General features: G+C 33.0%; 1 protein-coding gene and 1 long non-coding RNA gene across 2 annotated transcripts in view; both read right to left on the bottom strand.

Moving 5' to 3' along the window:
- Positions 1 to 11,025, bottom strand: part of LOC133200469 (uncharacterized) — a 29,549-nt gene extending 18,524 nt beyond the window's left edge. The window contains exons 1-5 of the mRNA XM_061336260.1: positions 10,956 to 11,025; positions 10,524 to 10,567; positions 6,369 to 6,597; positions 5,981 to 6,100; positions 2,358 to 2,469 (exon numbers count right to left, since the gene is read on the bottom strand). Of these exons, the coding sequence (XP_061192244.1) occupies positions 2,358 to 2,469; positions 5,981 to 6,100; positions 6,369 to 6,597; positions 10,524 to 10,567; positions 10,956 to 11,025 (575 nt within the window). The remainder of the gene's footprint in view (positions 1 to 2,357; positions 2,470 to 5,980; positions 6,101 to 6,368; positions 6,598 to 10,523; positions 10,568 to 10,955) is intronic.
- A 233-nt stretch (positions 11,026 to 11,258) lies between these two features.
- LOC133200432 (uncharacterized) lies at positions 11,259 to 20,890 on the bottom strand. The gene is made up of 3 exons (XR_009722937.1): positions 20,668 to 20,890; positions 15,576 to 16,137; positions 11,259 to 11,500 (listed from the first exon to the last, which is right to left on the bottom strand). It is a non-coding gene; the product is annotated as an uncharacterized LOC133200432 (long non-coding RNA).
- Between the last annotated feature and the right edge of the window lie 836 nt (positions 20,891 to 21,726).

The following is a 21,726-nucleotide window of genomic DNA, read 5'->3' as shown; positions in this document are numbered from 1 at the left end:
AGAAGAATATTTTTAAATATTTTCCAAACTTTGATAACCTATTGTGGCCCATCATACCCCTAGGGGAAATGATCTGAACAAACTTGAATCTACATCCTGAAGATGCTTTTCTATCAAACTGACTAACCATGGCTTTGCTGTTCTTGAGAAGATTTTTAAAGACTTTTCTTAGTTACATATTTCTATCTTAAACTTTGATTGCCCATTGTGGCCCCACTCCTCCCCAAGGGGTCAAGATTTCAACAAACTTGAATCTACACTACGTAATAAAGCTCTCATATAGGTTTCATTACATCTGGCCAGTTGGTTCTTTAGAAGATTTTTAAAAGATGCCATTTAATGTCCCCTGCTTTTGCAAAAGCCAAGGAAAATTAAATCTCTGTCAGTTTGTCCATCTGTCAGTCTAGCTGTCTGTCTGTTACTAATAAAAACTTTAATCTTGGTCATAACAACACTTTTGAATGAGAAAAGATTAGGCTTTCCTATTTCACATGTACATGTACATTACCTGTGACCTTTCCAAATACACTACAATTTTTTACCCTGTGACCTTGACCTTGAAGTTTGACCTACTTTTTAAAAAAAAAATTAACATTACTTTTACCTTGGTCAGAACTTTTGATTGAGAAGAGATAGAGCTTTCATATTTCATATGTGATCTTTCAAAATATACTGTGAATTTTTACCCTGTGACCTTGTTTGACCTACTTTTTAGAATTTTAATATTGGTCATATCTTTTGTATGAGAGAAGACTTTCAAATTTGATATGTGCATTGCCTGTAACAAGATGTTTCCAAATATGCTATGATTTTTGACCCACGACTTTCACCAAAAGTTTTACCTAATTTTCAAAAATTTTCAATTTGGCGATAAGATTTGAATGGCAGAAGAAATGGTATTCATATTTGACTAGTGCATTATCTGTGACAAGAAGTTTTGGAATGAGTTATGATATTTGACCACATGACATTGACCTTCAAGTTTGTCCTAGTTTTTAAAATTTTATCACTGCTGCTAACTCTTAAAGGAGAGAAGATATGGCATATACATTTGACTTGTGCATTACCTGTGACAAGACCTTTTCAAATGTATTATGATTTTTAACCCAATGACCTTGGCCTGGAATTTTGTCCTAGCTTGATTAGCTTTCATTGAGAGAAGATAAGGCATATATCTTTGGCATCTGCATTACCTGTTTCAATACCTTTCCAAATGAAAGAAAAAGTGAGCAAGCTCACATGCCCTATGTTTCCCCAAAACTTGACAATTCAACACATAATGAATGGTATGTTGCACTTTAAATACACAGTATAATATAAAAAAGGGGCATTACTTGCAAAAAATCATCAAGCCAAAACTTCTTGCATATAAGGACATTCAAATGGCCAAAAATCTAAGTTAAAAAGTGCTGAAATTCCCAGAAAAATAATAGAATTGGAATTTCCTGGCACATCTACACCATGTGTCCTAAATATCTGCAAAGTTTGACCAAATTCTGTGCAGTGGTTTAAGAGGACTTGCTCTAACAAACTGTTCCTCTCTATATTCAAGATATAGTCAAAAATCTAAGTAGAAAAGTGATGAAATTCCCAGAAAAATAATGGAAACAGAATTTCCTGGCAATATGCATAACTACACACTGTGTTCTAAATATCTGCAAAGTTTGACGAAATTCTGTGCAGCGGTTTATGAGGAATTGCGCTGACAAACAAAAAAAGACTGACGAACTGACTGACTGACAGACAGGTCAAAAAACATTATACCTCATGCAACTTGGGGTATAAATAACTCTGGTTTTTGACCTCTTGACCTTGACCTCTAAGTTTAACGTACAGTATTTTTCATTGTTTATTTTTGGTTAGAACTTTTGAATGAGAGCAGATAAGGTTTTCATATTTTACATGTAAATTACCCATGACAACACCTTCCAGAAATGTATGTCATTTCTGACTTCATGACCTTGATCCAGAAGTTTGAAGAACACACAAATTAGACAGTTACAATATTCCATAAATAAGTGCATTTTAACCACTAAGACCACAATTCTTTGCATTTGCTTGTTTTCACCAATTCTTCATTCTGTATCTCCCATTAAAAGAGGGGGTGGCCCTTCATTTGAACAATCTTGAATCCCCTTCACCTAAGGATGCTTTGTGACAAGTTTAGTTGAAATTGTCCCAGTGTGTCATGAAAAGAAGTCGAAAATGTGAAAAAATTTATGATGATGTCAACGTGAACACCACCAATAGATAACAGACAAATTTTGATCAGAAAAGCTCACTTGAGCATTCAGCTCAGATGAGCTAAAACCAAAAATGAAAAAAAGAAATTACAGTCATAAAGGATGTAAGCATACCCTTTAAGTACAGACACTGTTGTTGTTAATACTGTTGTGTCAGAGGGAAAAGGAATCATTGTTGTTGGTTTTTCTGTTGTTGATTTCTTTGTGAGGTTATAACAACCAGGGTCTGAAAGAAAATTCACTTTCTAATTTTAAGGTGAAATGACCCTCTGAAAAGACAGATAACTTCCTTAGACAAGAGGCTTAAGGGCCTTAAAGGTCACCTCAGTATAATACAACACTGTAAAGGATAGAGGTATAAAGCAAAATTAACTGATAGATGAAGCTATGTTGCCCAAGAATTTCACAATTCTGGAAAAATACCCTTGCCTATTGTAACATGTAAGACCCGAGCAATCTCCTTGGGATTGTACTTGGTTTGCCTAAGTCTTACAGGGATGATAATGAATGCAAAATAAACAAATACAATGGACACTTGCCTAGTTTATAAGGTATCATACATATACGGATATGTTTTTGTCACTTGCTTAGTGCTTAAGTACACAAAGAGAAATACCTAATGGCTCTACATTTACATCGGTGAGGCCTGTTGGCTTCACAAACAAATTAGCTGCTTGCCACTTGGTACATGTAACACTTGGTACCAACACTTGTCTCTTGGGTATACCAACAACTTGGTAATACTTGTTACTAGCACCTGCCACTTGACTTTACAACGTGGCTATTTGTCACTTGTCAGTAACTACAATACATCCCCTAGTCACCCTGTGTCTGATCACTTGTTCACTACAATAAAATATAAAACAACTTTATAGACAATGGAACTTGGGGGGGGGGGGGGGGGGAGAGGCATTGAAAATTGAGGCTTAGCACCCCCTTATGGTTTTTTTTTTGCTGGTTTAGACCCAGGGGCCATGAAATTCACATGAAATTCACAATTTTGGAAGAGGCACCCTCTCCTCACCATAACTATGCATTTAGTTTGTTTCCTTAATACCAAGAAGTAGAGGAGAAGATTTTCAAAGCATTAATTTACTTCAGAGCCCCGTCGTAACACTGGAACCGCTGACAAAGGGGTCATGAAATTCACAAATTTGGAAGAGACACCCTTCCTCATCATAACTATTACTTAAATCATCGGCATAATACCCAGGAGCAGAGGAGAAGATTTTCAAAGAATTAATGCATTTTCACTATAAATAAGCAATAGAGCCCCCTAACACCAGAACCCCTGACCCAGGGGCTATGAAATTCACAATTTTGAAAGAGACACCCTTCTTCATCATAACTATGCATTTAATTTGTTTCCTTAATACCAAGGAGCAGAGAAGAAGATTTTTTTAAGAAATAATGCATGTTACCATATATTAATCAGAGCCCCACCCTAGCACCAGAATCCCTGATTCTGGGGCCATGAATTTCACAATTTTGGTAGAGGGCTCAATGTTTATTACAGTTATGTGCCAAAAGTATGACTGCTTGATGTCCAGGAGTGAAGAGGAATTTTTTAATGATTGCATTAATTTTGATGGTTTTAGCCCCACCCTGCAGACCCCAGGGGGACAAGGACCATGAATTTCACAATTTTTTATACCCTTCACCCATAGATACTATATGCCAAAATTGGTTGATATCGAATCAGCTCTTTCAGAGAAGAAGCTGAAAATGTACAAATGTAAACACATGATGCACATCACATGACAACAGAATGAAGAGAGATAGCAATAGGTCACCTGAGTGATGAGCCAGATACAAAAAAAGTAAAAGACAGACAGATGGACAGACAGACAGACAGATGGGCATGATGGCCATACTAAAATACATCCTGCCATAGACAGGCATACAAAAATGAATCTCATGTCAAACAAGTCAACAGGTGAAATTAAGATTCATCAAACTTAAGGAGGTTGGATTCTGTTATCACAAGTATTGAGAATTTTTTATGAAGTATATTTTTAAAATCTACACATATAGTTTAATTAAAAATCAAAACCAAAAATGGGGGTCAATGCGCTTCCTTTGGCGCTACAGAGCATTTAATATGACCTTTTTACACTGCAATTACATCTAACACAAATCAATGTTTCAAAGTTTTTCCTCTAATAATTTTCATCCAGATAAATTTATATGGGAACAAACACAGTCTTTTTTCATCTTGAATAGTCTCTTTAAAATTTGTGACAACAAAAGAAGTTTCAAATTACTTCGCATAGTCAATTATTTGACCTTTTTTGCACTCAGAAAATGTCATTTTTCTAGCAATAAAAATTTAACAAGCAATAAAATCATTTAAAAGTAATGACATTTTTCTGAATTTAAGCAAAATGGTTAAAATTGTCTTGTATATTCAGAAAAGAAAATTAAAAGTGGGGTCTGTGATGTTAATTTTTAGATATATCTTAAATAGTGTTAATTTTTAGCCTAAAGTGGGCTATTTTTTCCCCAGGACTTTCACAATATATTTGCTATATTTGTCCAATATGATGATAGAATTCATGACGGTTAACTTAATATTTTATTTAGAACCAGCACAAAACATTTCAGTGCACAAAATAACTCTTTGTGCAGACTGCATGTAAAAATAGGATTCCAAACTTAACAATACTGTGAATATTTCGAAAGAGAAAAATTGAGCATTTTCTTCTCAAAAACCTTCCGCCACAAAATATAGTTCCTCATTTAATGATTTCGGTATGGAATTTAATCATGGCGTTTTAAATGAATATAGTTTAATTAGCATTGTAGAATCCAAATTTGATGTAAGAACTAAAACATTACGCAGAATTTTTTAAAAAGAGGTCAAGACAAAAATCTGCTCAAAAGCTCAGGAACGAACCTCGTTACCACAAAAATTGGTCTCTTAGAAAAAATCAGAATAAAATGTGTGTTTGTCATTCGATATTGACAAATTCAATTTTTAAAGATAGAAACATTTATGTTAAATTTGTAAATAACCGAACAATATGTATTAATTCATAGTATTCTCTGATATAAACAAGAGGAGATATACCAAACATAAATTTAATTGCCTTTATGTTCCAATGTATGAATGAATTACACCTCTGAAAATTAAAAATGTTAAAATCATTCCTGATTCTTTTTCATATATCATCATCAGGCAACAAAAAAAAGTGTGTTTCCAATATCCAGACTAGCTCTAATTTTACCCTCCTACCCTACTACTCTCTATTCCAAACCATATTTTGAACTGTGCTTTTGTTCACTTGTGCAGTTTACTCATAGTGTAGTCAATAAAAGGCATGTCTCAGATACTATAAAAATGTGTCTATCCAAGAGTTTTAAAGAGCACACTTGATGAAAAACGATGTATTGAATGATTAACTGAAGCTTTCACTATAAAAAGCTAAAATAAAAGTTATCAACTACCTACTTACCCTATTTTTTTTTTTTTTTTTTTTTGGGGGGGGGGGGGGGGGGGGGTAATGGAAACACACATATATTAAACATACTTTTTTATTTGGCCTTCATACATGACCATATTCATAAAATACTTTCCATCTTATTCTACTTGAGTTTTTCATGGTACATGTATATATGACCATAATTACAAAGTTCAGAAAGGGCAAACTAATTAGTGCTGTAGTATATAACTTATATTTTTAAGGACAACTTTGATAAGTTATGTAAAGAAAAGAAAATAATTTATTAATACCCACATTTGTATGTCTCATTGGAGGGATATCCAGTTGGACATGGGTTTTCGATGAAGTTGGTACAAGCTGCACCCAATCTTGGCTGAATTCTGTTTGCACTGTAGCTATATTCTGTACAGTATCCTGCAAAATTGTTGTACCTAGTATTTAGTCCTATGTGTAATCATTGCTCGATTTTAATCATCATCCATATGATATTAAGCTCAATTTGCTTAAGAGCTGCCAATTAATTTATCAAACATTTCGAAATAATAGGAAATAACATGTAAACTTACAAACTTAAGGGAAAAGTTAAACATTCATTCTCTATTAATTATAACAAGGCTATTGATAATACAAAATGGTATTTGATAAAAAGACCCAAATTAAGATCATATGTATAAGTACATACCAAATACAATAATCTTTTTATATGCACAAACTTCCAATGTTCCATTTAGAGATGAACTTATCACACAATGGTACACAAAGTTTCCAGGATCACTACACTGGCTGGCAAATGCTGAGCAGTTTTTTCTTTGAGAAGCTTCAATCCATTCTTTCTTGCTGGTTGGACAGTTTTCAACACTCTGTACAGTGCTTTTAGATGCAGAACAAGAATCAGTGTTGGCATTTGTTATCTGTAAAATATTATTGAATGAAAGAAAAATTGAATTAACTAGCAGTTAATCTAATTTTTGACTCAAAAGCTGGCCTGAGTTAGCTAAAAAATGGCAGGCCATCAGATAGTGTTTATACACAAAACTGTTACATGTACAGTATATTTTTTTTTTGGGGGGGGGGGGGGGGAGCTATTTTTTTCAGATTTTAATTTTACAGAAATGATCAGATAAAAATTCAAAAGTGGATGAAGAATAAGTATTTTGTGAATTAAATTGCTATTGCATTATTTTTCTGTCATTACTCTGCCTGTAAGCAGTGGAAAGGGAAAAAGAGGAGGGGGAGGAAGAAAGAAATAATTTTGTTTCCCTTTATCCATAATATTACACATCAAAAACTGTTGAAATTTGTTCTTCAAAAAGCTGTAATTGTTCAAAAGTTTATAAGCAATGCAAAACAGACAGGGAAAAAAACAGCAATAGCTTTGCATGGGTTCAACTGTGCAATTTACTCTGTTACTAGATGACATAAACAAGAAATGGATTTCCCTAAACCTTCCTAATTCATTCTAATACCCAAGTTTTTTGTTGAAACTAAGTTGCTCAGTGGTTCAAAAGAAGAGATAAAAATTTGAAAAGCTTACAAGCATGCATACATGCCCATTTAGATCAATACACATGATAATGGCAAACAAAACTTTGATCAGATACCACACATTCTGACAGTTGACCCAGTCTAGTAATTGAGTGGTCCGGTCATGTAAAATCTATGTGAACTAGACAGACTAGTGGTATATATATCAAATAAACATGATAAATGCAAACCCTTAAATATTCTAAAAACTGATTGTATTATTTATAATCACCCAACCATAAGGAAAATTTCACTGCAACTGCAAGTTTTGCATGCTTCTAATAGAGAGATGCAGTTAAAAATAACTTTGTTCAGAATTGCTAGAAATTATTATTTATCATTTAATTTATACGTGTTTCCAACAATCCTCCAAAAGAAATTTCAGTCTGTCTTTACTGCAATTGTACATTTACATGTTCCATTGTAGAATACTGATCCTGATGTATTTTCTTACTACGTATACATGTATTTAAAAAACATATCAGTTTGTGTGGTAACTGTTTTAATTATTATACAGTTTCAAAGTACAGTGTCGTGAGCTACTAACATATATAAATGCTAATTATCAAAACCCTACCTCTCAAAATTCAAAAGACGCAAGTTAAATTGAACCATTCTTGTCCGGAGAACTTTTTGCAAAGTAGGTCAGAGGTCAAGTGGACCGTAACGCAGGTATTTTTTATAATGTTTTATGACAAATGGTGTACATGCTAAGTAGCACAGACTGACCTCTTAAAAAATTTTAAATGTCAAGAATATGTTGTATATATCAGCACTATGAACTGTTTTGAAAAGTAAGACAAAGGTCAAGTTCAAGGGTCATGAGGCTGGTAACCATGGTAACCATGGTATTTTACAAAAGCCACAGTGCCAAGCAATATCTGTGCAAAAAATCAAACCAATACTTCTGAAAGGTTTTGAGATATAATATGTGTTACAGAAAGACAGACGCCAGGTAAAGTGATCCCTAAGTATAATCACACTGCTCTGCAAGCGATACAAAAATGTAATGCATGACACATACATGGATTATGGACCCAAAGAAATTATCAACATGTTTTTTTTTTAATTTTTATTTTCCACTTTATAATATTGATTAGATAGAGTGAGAGCATAACATACTTTTGAATCAATATAAAATTCTAAATTAATAATGATTGCCTAGTTAGATATGTAGAAGAAATCTTTATTATAATATGGTTTGTCAGTGTTTAAGGATTCTAGACACATCTCTCACCAAAAAAAAAAAATGTTTCTACATGTTCTAGAATACAATTTAGACAAGGGCAGATTGCTATGAACTTGCTACATGAACTTAAGACACCTATCCATAATTAAAACTGCTTATGGTGCTTATCTGCAGTGTCATCACTTCAAGTTATATTGTTAACTGACTTGGCCATGTTTCAACATTTGATATTTGATATATATTTAAGGATTTAAATCACTTTTAAGAGGTACAGATATATTTTATACATTTATTCACACATATGGAAAGTAAGGTTATTCCCTTCACCATCATTACCATCTTGCCTCATGCAAGGCTGTACAAAGCAATATCATGGGGTGGGGGCACAACCAAACTTCAGTTAGGGTGGGCACTACCACTTTCTGCTATCAAGCAAAATATAATTTTTGAGGGGGAACATCTATAAAGTAGCTTTGATTTCTATATTACACTACATGTATTTATAAATCAGCAAAATGATTGCCTCCCCCCCCCCCTCCCCCCTCCAGTTCCTCTAACCATTTTATATGCATTTATCAACATCCTCACATCACTGCCACCAGTGGATTTACAGGACCCCTCACAGTGTGAGGATGACCTAACTAGATCCAAATAATACATAGGTAAGTTTATACCTGATTTTAAAAAAATCTGTAGCTAGTAATACCTACTGGGTAAAATCATGCAAAAATTCATACTAAAGAGATCGAGTTTCATAATTATATTAAAAATCTAAAGTGCAAAATCATAGTCAGGTCAAAATGGACTTTACACTTTGGTGAAAGTTAACTGCACCAGGAAGTTGTCAAAGTCTGAAAGTACACTTGGCAAAACAATAATGACTAAAAATTCATGAAATACATGTAGTATGTGCCTGGTAAGTTGAAAACAGCTTTTGTTTGAGATTGTAAATTATTTTGGCAGGTAACAATGCTGTAGAGTCTTTTAATACAGTTTGTTGCATTAGTTTTGGACACACAAGATTAACAATATCATTTGCATGTCTAGCCACATTGACTTTTAATTGTTACTTTACCTTTAATTCATTCACAAGCTTTTTCACTTTGAGATGATTTCAAAGAAAGACTAACAGTTTATGTATAGAGAGAAATCGTCATAATCAATGGGTATATAATTTTAAAGTAAACTGGTAAAGTCTGTGAACCAGAATGTACATTTTACAATAACCATGGGAACCCGAGTGTGTAAGTGACACCTTAATTACCACATAAATTTATTTCGAGTTTAAAAATTTTGCAATGATTTCATCAAATTGATTGCATTTCTTTTTTTTCTCTCTCTCTCTTCACAATCATCTAAGTAAACATTTTACAATAACCATGGGAACCTGTGTTTACACCTAATTATTTTATTAATTATCTTATTAATTTATTTCAAGCATAAAAATTATGTAATGATTTCATCAAATTATATGTTTTAATTGTTTTTTTCTCTCTCTTATAATAATAGCATTCAAACTCTATATTTCAATCTATTATATGTGTAGACAATAATAGAATATAATTATTTTGAAGTTTTCTGTATATTTATAAAATTTTACACTATTTCCATGCTAATCAGTAGTCATCAAACTCAATATTTCATTAAATCTTCATTGCAACAAAATGTTATATTTTAACATTGAGCAGTGCTAGAGCTCTATTAAATGCCTGTGAACAAATGCTACATGCAGTAAAGTTTTACTTATTATTGCCAGGTCCTTGTTGTCCCTGTTATTGCATTGACTTCTGCTTCAGATAGCTTTTAAAATACCAGATTGGATCTGGTCAACTGCTCTTATCATATAAACTTATTTGTGCAACTAAATGTCATAAATTTACAATGTTGAAACAGAAAGACCATGTTGACAGGGCTAATAAATATCAAACTATATATTAAACAAGCAATTTTAAACATATGATTCTATAAACAAGCTCTGCAGTACTGTGAACATTACTTTGGTTTTTTTAGTTGGATAGGGGGGAAAAAGAAATAAAATCCTCCCTTCAGACCTTGTTTTATTTTTATTAATATGTAAATGTACCAAACACATTTTCTTTGTCCTAAAAGAAGACATTCAGTTACCTGTACGTTTTGTAGAAAAATAATGATCACCGCTGTCAGAGGCACTGCAATAAATAATACACTTTGGTAGACCTAGGTAGATAGGCCTAATTACATGCATCACAGACCGTGTTCATTTCAGCATCTGACTTGTTATTATAATTATTTTTATTTCTCATGTTATAAAATATTTCGGATCCAATTTTGCTAAACAGAAATATTAAAGATTTAAATGGAAGTGCAAGAAAAATAAATGTGAAAATTTTATCGCGATCATTGGAAAAATTTGGGGATAGCTTTCTGGGGATGCACCAACACAAAACGAAAGTAGAACATCGGGTTTGTAAACGTAACCCAGCTTTCGTCCGGAAAATATCTTCAGAGAATTACCAAAAAAAAAAATCACTGAACCATTTTCATTTTTCAAATCAGTTAAATTTTAAAAATTATTACAAATAGGCCTCTGAATTAACCAGTTCATTTCCCTATTCTTTTTCTTTTCTTTCACATGTTCCGCATTCATTAAGGGCACGCCAGCTGGTGAGGGGGGTAAATATAGTGAGCATAGAAGGAAGATAATTTCAAGTGCAAGAAATATTAGATCTAGAGAATTATGTCTAGTCCAGTCATTTTAATATAAATGAGCATGTTTCTTATTTTTCTACATAAAATTCAATTATTAAATTTATTTCTAATCATTCTTTTATTTATTTTTTTTAAACCAAGAAAGTCAAACAACCAAATTATGAACATGCTTTTACACCAGAAGTTGAATATAACATTAAAACACTGTACAGATTAAAGGAAAGTAAAAAAAAATAAAATGTCTCATCAAAATCATTGATGTTCCTGAAATGATTTCGACAATGATTTTCAAAACTGTCAAGTTCTGTATTGCAGTAGAGCCGACAACACCATTCATATCTTCGGGGACTTGTTTTACACCGCTTCCTTGTGATGTCCGTTTAACTTTTTCTCTTTACATCATCAGAATCCATCTATAATCAAAAAGATGTTTTTAAAAAAAATCAACTGTGTGAGTCTAAAAGTGGGTTCCACCCGGAGTTTGCAAGTTATTTAATGTATTTAACGTGAGAAACTAAAAAGAAAACAAGAGGCCCATGGGCCACAACGCTCACCTGAGTAACACTTTGGCCTCGCTGTTTTTCACCTGATCCCCCCCCCCCTTGTACTTATTGTGGGCCTGTCCTACCCCCAGGGGTCATGATTTGAACAATTAGATTCTACTCTACCCCAGGTTGCTTCCACTTAAGTTTCAGCTTTTCTGGCCCAATGGTTCTTGAGAAGATATTTAAAGATTTTTCCTACATATTTTAATGTGAAAATTGGATTCCCTTTTGTGGCCCCGCCCTACTTCCAGGGGTCATGATTCGAACAATTTAGCATCTACACTACCCCCAGCATGCTGCCACGTCCTTAAGTTTCAGCTTTTCTGGCCCAGTGTTTCTTGAGAAGAAGATTTTTAAAGATTTTTACTACATATTTCAATGTAAATTTGGATTCCCTATTGTGGCTCCGCCGTTCCCCCGGGAGTCATGATTTGAACAATTTAGAATCTACTCTACCCCAGGATGCTTTCACTTAAGTTTCAGCCTTTCTGGCCCAGTGGTTCTTGAGAAGAAGATTTTTAAAAAAAAATCCTGCATATATCAATGTTAAACTTGGATTCCATATTGTGGCCCCGCCCTACCCCAGGGGTTCATGATTTGAAGAATTTAGTTTCTACACTTCCCTAGAATGCTTCCACATTAGTTTCAGCTTTTCTGATCCAGTGGTTCGGAGAAGAAGATTTTTAAAAATTTTTACAACATATTTCAATGTAAAACTTGGATTCCCTATTGTGGCTCCGCCCTTCCCCCGGGGGTCATGATTTGAACAATTTAGAATCTACTTTACCCCAGGATGCTTCCACTTAAGTTTCAGCTTTTCTGACCCAGTGGTTTTTGAGAAGAAGATTTTTTAATGACCCCATCCAATTTTTGTCTTTTCTGGATTATCTCCTCTTTGAACGGGGCTTGGCCCTTCATTTTAACAATTTAAACTCCCCTTCACCCAAGGATGCTTTGTACCAAGTTTGGTTAAAATTGGCCCAGTGGTTCTTGAGAAGTTGAAAATGTGAACAGTTTACAGACGGACGGACGACGGACAATTGGTGATCAGAAAAGCTCACTTGAGCTTTCAGCAAAAAAAAAAAATAATTTGGCGGTGCCCCCTCCCCTCCAAAAAAAGGATAAATAACATGTATGTATATATTTTTTATATATTCTTTTTTTTAGAAAAGAAACAACAAGCACTTGCACAAATATTTTTGATTTTTTTTTATCGAATTTTAGATTATGAAGTTCTCTCTCTCTCTCTCTCTCTCTCTCTCTCTCTCTCTCTCTCTCTCTCTCTCTCTCTGTAAACTGAATTAAAATAATTATAATATTTGTGTAGGGCATAGCAAAAAATGAATAAATAAATAAGAGTTTAAACATTTTCTTACGCTGTATTGATATTGAGTCACCGGAACGTATATGAATAAGTCTGTCCTCCATATTTATTGTTGCTGTTTCTTTAAAATTTGAATATATATTTCCGCCAATTCACGTGTATCATGTATATTGTCTTTGTATATACGCAGGTAGGTTAAGGCTTCCCGTTGAAATATCACAGTGCACTCTGTGCCTTCACATCTCTGAGCTACCAAAATATGACGTCATAATGGAAAATGACGTCAAGTCACTGCAAACTTGAGGTGTTATGACGGGGAGAGTGTCATGAACTTGACACTTTATTTCAAACTGCATGTAAAATGCTAGATAGCTATTGCAAAATTCACGGGTCGTTAAAGGTTTTTTAAGTCTTATTTGTCCGACTATTTTAAAAATACACCGCTTACCTACTCTTGATTGAAATTCGGCATGTTCAAAATGCTTATGAAAAATATACTTTTGAAATGTATTCTGTTTTATAACCGTGATTGGAGGTAGAATTTATTTTGTGTGTATAAAAGAGTCTGGCGCAGGTGATTAATGAGAATTAATCTGAGAAATTTTGTGGAAATCTGTAAGAAGAGGTTGTTCTCTAACTGAATCTTGCTTGGGAAAATTGTGTGTTGGCTTTGTTTTAATACAGATTACGATATTGTGTGGAAAATACCCTCAAATTTGTAGGTAAGTTGAATTTCTTACGAAATATTTTGTACCCAAGTAATACTATGACTTTTCCCAATCACGTTTTGGATACACAAGGATACGATGAGTTTATTGATGTAACAAAATGTTAATAATTATTGTGTTAATCAGTTGCGCCGATGCGATTTATATGAAACACTTCAAAAAATTATAAATGACCTTCACGTGATCAACAAAGTCATGTGATATCATAACAAATATGTTAATATATAGCCAAGGAAACCCTCCATATAAATTGGAAGTACTAAAGTTCAATACTTATAAATTAAAATCAAAACATACCTCGCAATGACATATAATGTTTTGAGCGCATTTTAAAGCTTCGGGAAGCCTTAACATAGCTGCGTATTGTACATAAGAACCTCGAGATCATGTATCAGTAATTGGTTTGAGAGAATAAACTGAACTTATGCGAGGGTTGTTTGGAAAGTTCGCGGACTTCTGTCATAACTCTTTTTCTTAAAATCATATTATTTCCAAATTCTGAAGAAACATTTAAACAACAGATTTGAATTATGTGTAATAATTTTTTTTTTTTTTATCTTAATATTTTTCAAACTTATTCAGAATTAAAAACAGCGAAAATCGGATCGCAGAGCAGGTCAAAATTTAGTTATTTACAAACAACATACTAAAATGTCAGTAGTCATATCCTTTGTAAAACAGCACAAAAGAAAAAAAAAGGGAAAAAAAACTTTCAAATTAAAAATTGCTACATCCTTTCATATTTCAAAATATGACTTAATAGTTTATTTCGTTGAAAAGAAATCAATTTCAGAAGAGAGGTAGTCCTCATTAAAAAAAAAAAAAAGACGTTGTATAGAACGTCATGAAGAAGCAATTACATGTAACGATACAACTTTGTGTTGTACTTGGGAAAACTTCAGAATAAACTCTCAAATTGCTGGAAGAGGTACATGTAGGAGGAAATATATCAAAAAGCAAGTCTTGCCTGCAGTGTGTGTTAATGGCACAGGCGGTATTTGAATTGTAGAGACCCTCTATAAGACGTGGATGGTCAGTGAGAAAACGATATCTGTAAAATTTTTATCCAAACAAAAAAAAAAATAAATAAAAAGTAAAGTAAGGAGAGAGATAGTTGCTTCACAGTTGCTGATGTTACCCGGTTAAAGAAATTAAAATATTGTCATACATAATTATGCTACTGGAACAATTGTTAGCGAAATAAATTTTAAGTGACAGAGGAACGTTTTATAATTCATAAGTATTGGGCTATATTGTGTGAAATGTTTTGAGAAACTCATGACGCTATGTCCTTGAGGTAACAATGTTGTGCGCCGTGATTACAAAATAGGCCCTTAGGAAGCAGTTTGTTTGTTTTGTTTTTTTGGGGGGCGGGGGGGGGGGCTGCACAGCCATACATTTTCAGTTTGGGGAAGCACTATCAAGTACCAAACTTTCCTTGGCAAGCAAAAAAAAAAAGGGGGGGGGGTCACCAGACGATTATATTGAGGGTGCACAAGCACAGGTAACTATGTTTTCTATAGTAATCTAAATATCGGAAAAATTATTGGGGGGCACGCCTCCCCCCCCCCCCCCCCGGTTACTACGGCCATGCAAAACATGTTGATTTCAAAATTAAATAACATAATTAATATCAAATCACGTGTAATGAAACTTTACACACTTTTACAAATGATAATGTGTTCATTTTAAATTTCTTGAAAATAGTAAAAGATTGACATGGTTGGCGAACTTTCAGAAAGTGCTCTGTCTTGTCACTGCTACATGTATAAACATGCCTATATATACTCGTCTCGGATAGTGAACGTTCTTTCATTTTGATTTCTGTTAACAATATCTTTGTTATTATTAGATTCTATGACATTGTTTGATAAAATAATGTAAAATTTACCCTCATTCGGTTATCTGTACCGATATGTTTCTCCTCCTGACATTTTGTAGACCTTGAAATTCGTCAATGACGACGAGACGTACAATCATGGCAATGCGATCACATCGACTCCAGATTAAACCACAATTCTTATTCTGGAATCTAAACTGTTTTGTTTCCTTCCTTTTCATTGGGTATCCCTGTTACATATATCATGTATTACTGCATGTGTCTTTTAAAAAAAAAAATTCCCACGTAATCCTTAAAATTCGTCGAGTAGCCCCACAATTATTCCTTGAATATAATGACATGGTTGCTAAATAAGCACTGAATACTGCATCGTACTAGGTACGTTTTGGAATAATGAAGATTTTTTCACAACCATCCTCAAGAGAGCCAGTAGTCAATCGGCGCTTAAGCGTGAAGTAAATAAGTTTGTTTCCTTGATAGTACATGTAATGCGCACGTGCATAATGTTTTTCCTGACTAAAATCGTTCCTCAGCTCTCCAAGGAAGAAATGTTGGCCTTTTTTTAATAATGATGAACAGATGATATACCAAGGGCGCCAAACGTTGTTCTATCCTAAAATGTAAAACCAATATTAGTTTTATATTATAAATAACGATTAACCGTGCAGTCGTCACAAAATCGTATTTTTTCAAACGCTGTCAGAATGAAAATATGTGTGCCTGGTTTACATTGAAACCTGATACTTTCGAGAGATTTACATCTAGATAATGGAAATAAAAATGAGAGAAAATGAAGGTTTTAAATTTTTAAATTTTATCTTTTTTAATTAAAATTTAAATCATTCTTTTTGATTTTACTATATACAGATATTGACAGATATTATTCAAATATCAAACATTTATATGTTTGTGTACATTTTCAATAATATATTATCGTTGAACAATATCTTTATAGTATTTTCAGTGTATACATGACAATATGTATTATAACGAGGTTTGTTTTTGTTTCCTTTTTATAAATTCTCTGACTATAATTAGCAGGACTACATATACATGTAAATTATATATATATTTTTTTTTCTGTGGATGTGAATCTCACAAGTACAAAATGTCTCAAATGAATACCATCATGATAAATTACACATAGCCAAAATATTAATCTGATTCAGCAAAGATGAAAGCACATGCGGACTTTGACCCGTTCCCTGGCACATGCCAGGTATGTTTAAATTCATTAAAACTAACTCTATTCCGAATTCAAAAAAAAAAAACACCAAAGAAAAAAAAATTAAAACAAAACAAAACAAAAAAAAAAAAAAAAAAAAAAAAAAAAACCCTATATTTTAAGTGGAAACATTTGGAAGTCGCTTACCTTAAATATAAACAAGAACAATGTTTATTATCTACGCAATTTTCCTTTCAGTGGTTTATAGATACATGTATGTTTGTCTACTCCAACTGCACTAAAACGCACTTCAATGTGTATATCTTATCAATGAAGGCTAAATCAGGCTGGACAGAAATTATCAAATATTTATGTTATCACAGGTAAGTATTCGCTCAAGTCCCATATTACTTTAAAACCAATGTAAAAGTGCAATGTCATTTGATTCCAAACAAAAAATGTCCTGAAAACATTTAAATTTTGACATGTACGAGGGGTTATCAAAAAGTTCGTGGACTAGCGTCATAAAATTAAAACCGCTTTAGGTACATCAATGAATTTTTACACATTTAGTTAGCATCATCTTTTCTATCTATAGAATAAACCATAAATCATAATTTTTATTTTTTAATAAATTGTTAGTGTTTTTGTAAGCAAAGGTATGTCCAGGCGGCGCAACCTCTAATATGACGTTTATTTCTATCTGAGTGTAACTGAGAAAAACTCTTTAGATATGAGTATTTGTCATCATAAAAATCTCGTTAATTCAGGCATGTGGTACGACACATTTGTTCAGTAAAATTTGCAATTTTTACCCCATTCTGTAATTTCTATAAAATTTTATCGTAAATTTTATATGGAGTGTCCAAACAATTATGGGCTTGAAAATATCGTCAAAAAGGGTGAGGGGTTTCTTTTTCAAACACTCTATAGAGTTTCGCTCCTGGAAAAACTGGTATTGACCTAAGGAATGTTTAAACTGGCTACAGAAAAATAAAATGCATCCAGAGTACTTGTTTTTTAATGCCCAAAAAGATTCAGAGAGATGAAATATGCACAGTTAGTGTCGATTTGTAGTCAGGGTGTCTAAAGTCAGTCACGTCGAAAAGTGACGTTGATCATGTGTGGTAGAAATTGAACTACAACAAGCAAAGTATTCTGGCATAATCAAGTGAGGAACTTTCCCCATATAAAGATCCATTTACAATATTATATGCATTGAAAACAGCTGCTCATGACATTGTAAATTCATATATATAAGACGGGTTTAAGTCCTTACTTAACTCCATGTAATCTCATCAAGATAAGTGTATGAGGTAGAGAGAGCGGACATTAAGAAACAATGACGTTAAGCGGACGTCATGACACTAAACGGCGACAGCGCCGGGTGATCACATAAAGTCTTTTTAATTTTAGAATAATTTGGCAAATTATCAACGTATCAAGCTAAAATTTTCAACATTTCTTAAACTTCTGTTGTTTTATGTTCCGCATAAATTTTGTAAGCAAAGACTACATATTATTAATTTTATCGCGTCAGTCCACGAACTTTTTGATAACCCCTCGTAGTACACACGATAAAATGCACATTAACAACCTGTTGGAATTGGCCTTGCTACTAATTACATGTATGCCCCGTTATTAGCAGAGCTGTTTTTATTTTCTTATGAAGCAGAATTTATTCAAGTAAAACTTCAACATGAAAAGAAGAATTCTCTTGTTGAGACCTCCGATTCAACATTTAGATATATGGACGACGTTTTATCAGTTAAAAATATTCATTTTCGTTTCTATGTTCATTCGAACTTGAAATAAAAAGACACCACAGAGTCGGACACATCCGTTTCAAATTTGGATGTTTTACTAGAAAGAGAGATTGGTGGCAAACTAACAACTCAATATTATGATAAAAGTGATGACTTTGGCATTTCTTCCCTTATATATTTAGCAATATACCATTTTCACCTGCATATGAGATTTATATCTCTAAATTGATTCAATACGCAAGAGCAAGCTAGTTCTACATACGATGAGTTCCAAAAAGAGGCAGGCTATTGACAAATATGTTGATGATACAAGGATATCAGGAATCTCGTTTAAAGTTAACATTTCGCAAATTCTATACAATGACCTTGTTTGCAACTTCAATCTATCGTTAAGTCGAATGTTCACAGACATCTTTCATACGACTTGTTAGGCCATTATTTTTACAGAGTCAACGTTCCGTTCATCCTATCATAACAAAGAGCACACAGCTGGTGTGATCAGTCGATAGAGGATGCTCACTCCTCCATGGCACCTGATCCCACTTCTGTAGTCATGATTACTGTTCGTTATCTTCAAATTTGATCAAATGTTAAGAAAATCAAATCCTAAGGGAAAAAAGGAAAAAATTAAATTATCAGAATATTGAAAAAATCTCATAAATTTCATAAAACAGATGTAATTGATTTAAAATACCGTTATCATAATTACATTTGCTTCCAAAATACTACAATTAAAATAACAAATTAGTCATGTTTCAAAAAATAATTAAATAACACAAAATTATTCATCCTTAATTGAAACATTATAAAGTATCAATGGTGATAACATTCTTATGTGTTAGGTCCAATTACCCGTCTCGCACACTATTTCTTGTTTGTTGCCAACTCTATCATTTACATCTAAATATAAATCGCAATAGATTATTATCGTTACCTTGAATTCCCTCCTTAACTAGGAGTTCGGTATTAAAGCAATTTTAAAATTATTAACTGGTTTTGTCAAGTGCTTAGCGATAAGGTGGGGAAAGACAAAGTTCTAGGATACCGTAAACCAAGCCTATTTGAAGCAAGAGACACGGGAACAAATAATATTTCACTACCATTTGAATAAACAAACATACTTTCCGACCCAAAATATGTAGACTATTCTAAGAGTAGGAAATAACTTAAAGTATGCAGACGGAAGAAAAGATGATGATAATTACAAGGAAATAATTAGTGCAGACGACGACAGTGACTAAATAAGTCTTTTCTAACTCTGAAACAGATAAACCAGATGTGCTCTAGACACCGACATGTAGAAACGAGGTAACCAGGCAATAAGATTAAACATTCTAGGCTATCCATAAATACTCAAAATGAATACAAGTTGAGTCCTGCTTGTTAGTTCTTCCCAATTATAAATATGTAAAAATAGTATAATTAACTGACAATCACATACAATGAAAACTGTCGGAATTGTCAGTGAATATTTCGCAAGTTTTATGGTCGATACAGTGATCTATCTATCATTAGGTCAAATGCTTACTGATGTATTTCATACTAAATGTTAGACCATTATTTACACACTGAAATTTCTACGGATTTTCCCGTTTACCCGATCATAACAAGGAAACCACTGCGGGTGTGGCCGGTCGACAGGTGATGTTTACTCCTCCATGGCTCCTGATCCCGCCTCTGATGCTTTTGGAGGCCCGTGTTTTCTCTGCTCCCGATTTGTATGGTTTAAATGGACAATGAGCTTGAATACTGCTATACTCTCCATATTTCATTTTTTTGGGGGGGGGATCAAAACAAAAATCAAGAAAGACCAAATCTTTCGGAATTAATATTAGTTAAATTTTCTCAGAGTGATTACAGAATAGCATACTGACAAAGATGGAGCTTTCATAAAGTCAAAATGGGTAATACATATAATTATTCATTTCATTTAAGGAATAAGTGCCCGTTGCAAGTATTTTTGTCATTATGTTCTTGCTTTATATTATATATCATAAATTCACATTATTCTTAGTACAATTTTTCATGGAAAAGACATTCACACTCTAAGATGTCGTTGCTGTGTATGGCTAAAAAATAGTCTAAATATTTTTTTTATCTAAGGTACATGGGTCTAGGTTTATAAATATGTATGACTTCTATTTAAAATGTATTAGTTCATAAATTTAATGCTAGAGATACAACAAGTACACTGTATAGATGAAGCACTTACTTTCAGTGCTGAAACCTTGTACAAGTTTACTTTATAAATCATCATTTCACAAGACGGTCCTTCTGATGAAATATATCAATCGAGGTCACATGACGCAATAGATCCTTTAATGCTCAATGCCATTAGTGCCGATTACAGATTAAATTTGTTCCCTTCCACATCCCAACATGAGTGAGAAGATTTTGAAGGGACGTAAAGCAAACATCCAACCATCATTTCATATAATAAATCCTAAAAAAGAAAAGTTATACTAGAATTCACATATATGCGTGCAATGTACCACCATCCTTAAAATTCCAGATTTCAGAGAATTCTTCTACAGTTACATATGTTCAAACGTCTGTCACACTTTGGTACAAGTCTGTATCCTTCTTGTTTGACTCACTGGGAAAAAATTACACTGTTTTCCCAAAAATATAATCCTCTACATTGATAACATCGATAGAATCTTTTAAGCGTTTATTAACTACTGCAATATTGATGAAGGCATATGTCGGTCCATATACCAACTTAACAATCTAGCTATCACTAAGTAACCTAGGACAGCACAAAACTGAAATGATATACAGTACGATATGTATCACATGCTGCTTACTTCTTTGTATAAGTATTTTAATAAGACGTCATTCAAATACCACAACATTTGTCCAAACACTACCAATACATTTCCGAACTGTTAAAAACAAGATAAAATTTCACTAGGAAAAACCTTGATTTTTTTAAGCGGTATTTTTTTTTTTTTTTTTTTTTTTTTTTTTTTTTTTTTTTTTTTTTGAAAACTCAATACAGGCTTCATTAACTTTCATTAAATTTTACAAAATATATTTCAATATGGCTTTACGATTCAAAGAACTTTTTTGTGCTTAAAAAACAATTATTCAAAGGCATATAAAAAAATCAATATTAGCCAATCAATTTTGTATTTGCATTTACGTGATGCCAACTTTATCACTGACTCATCGTTGAATGATACCTTAATAATGTAACGTACATTTTTAAGTTATTTTCAATGAATTTTAATGAGAATTAAGATATTAAGCGTAGCGATTTAACATGTTA

The sequence above is a fragment of the Saccostrea echinata genome, unplaced genomic scaffold (genome assembly GCF_033153115.1).
Source record: "Saccostrea echinata isolate AGI-Se365-2 ecotype Australia unplaced genomic scaffold, CSIRO_AGI_Sech_v1 ptg000040l, whole genome shotgun sequence".
Lineage (NCBI taxonomy): Eukaryota > Metazoa > Mollusca > Bivalvia > Ostreida > Ostreidae > Saccostrea > Saccostrea echinata.
Note: the sequence above shows the minus strand (reverse complement) of the source record. Positions and strands in the feature narration are given on the sequence as shown.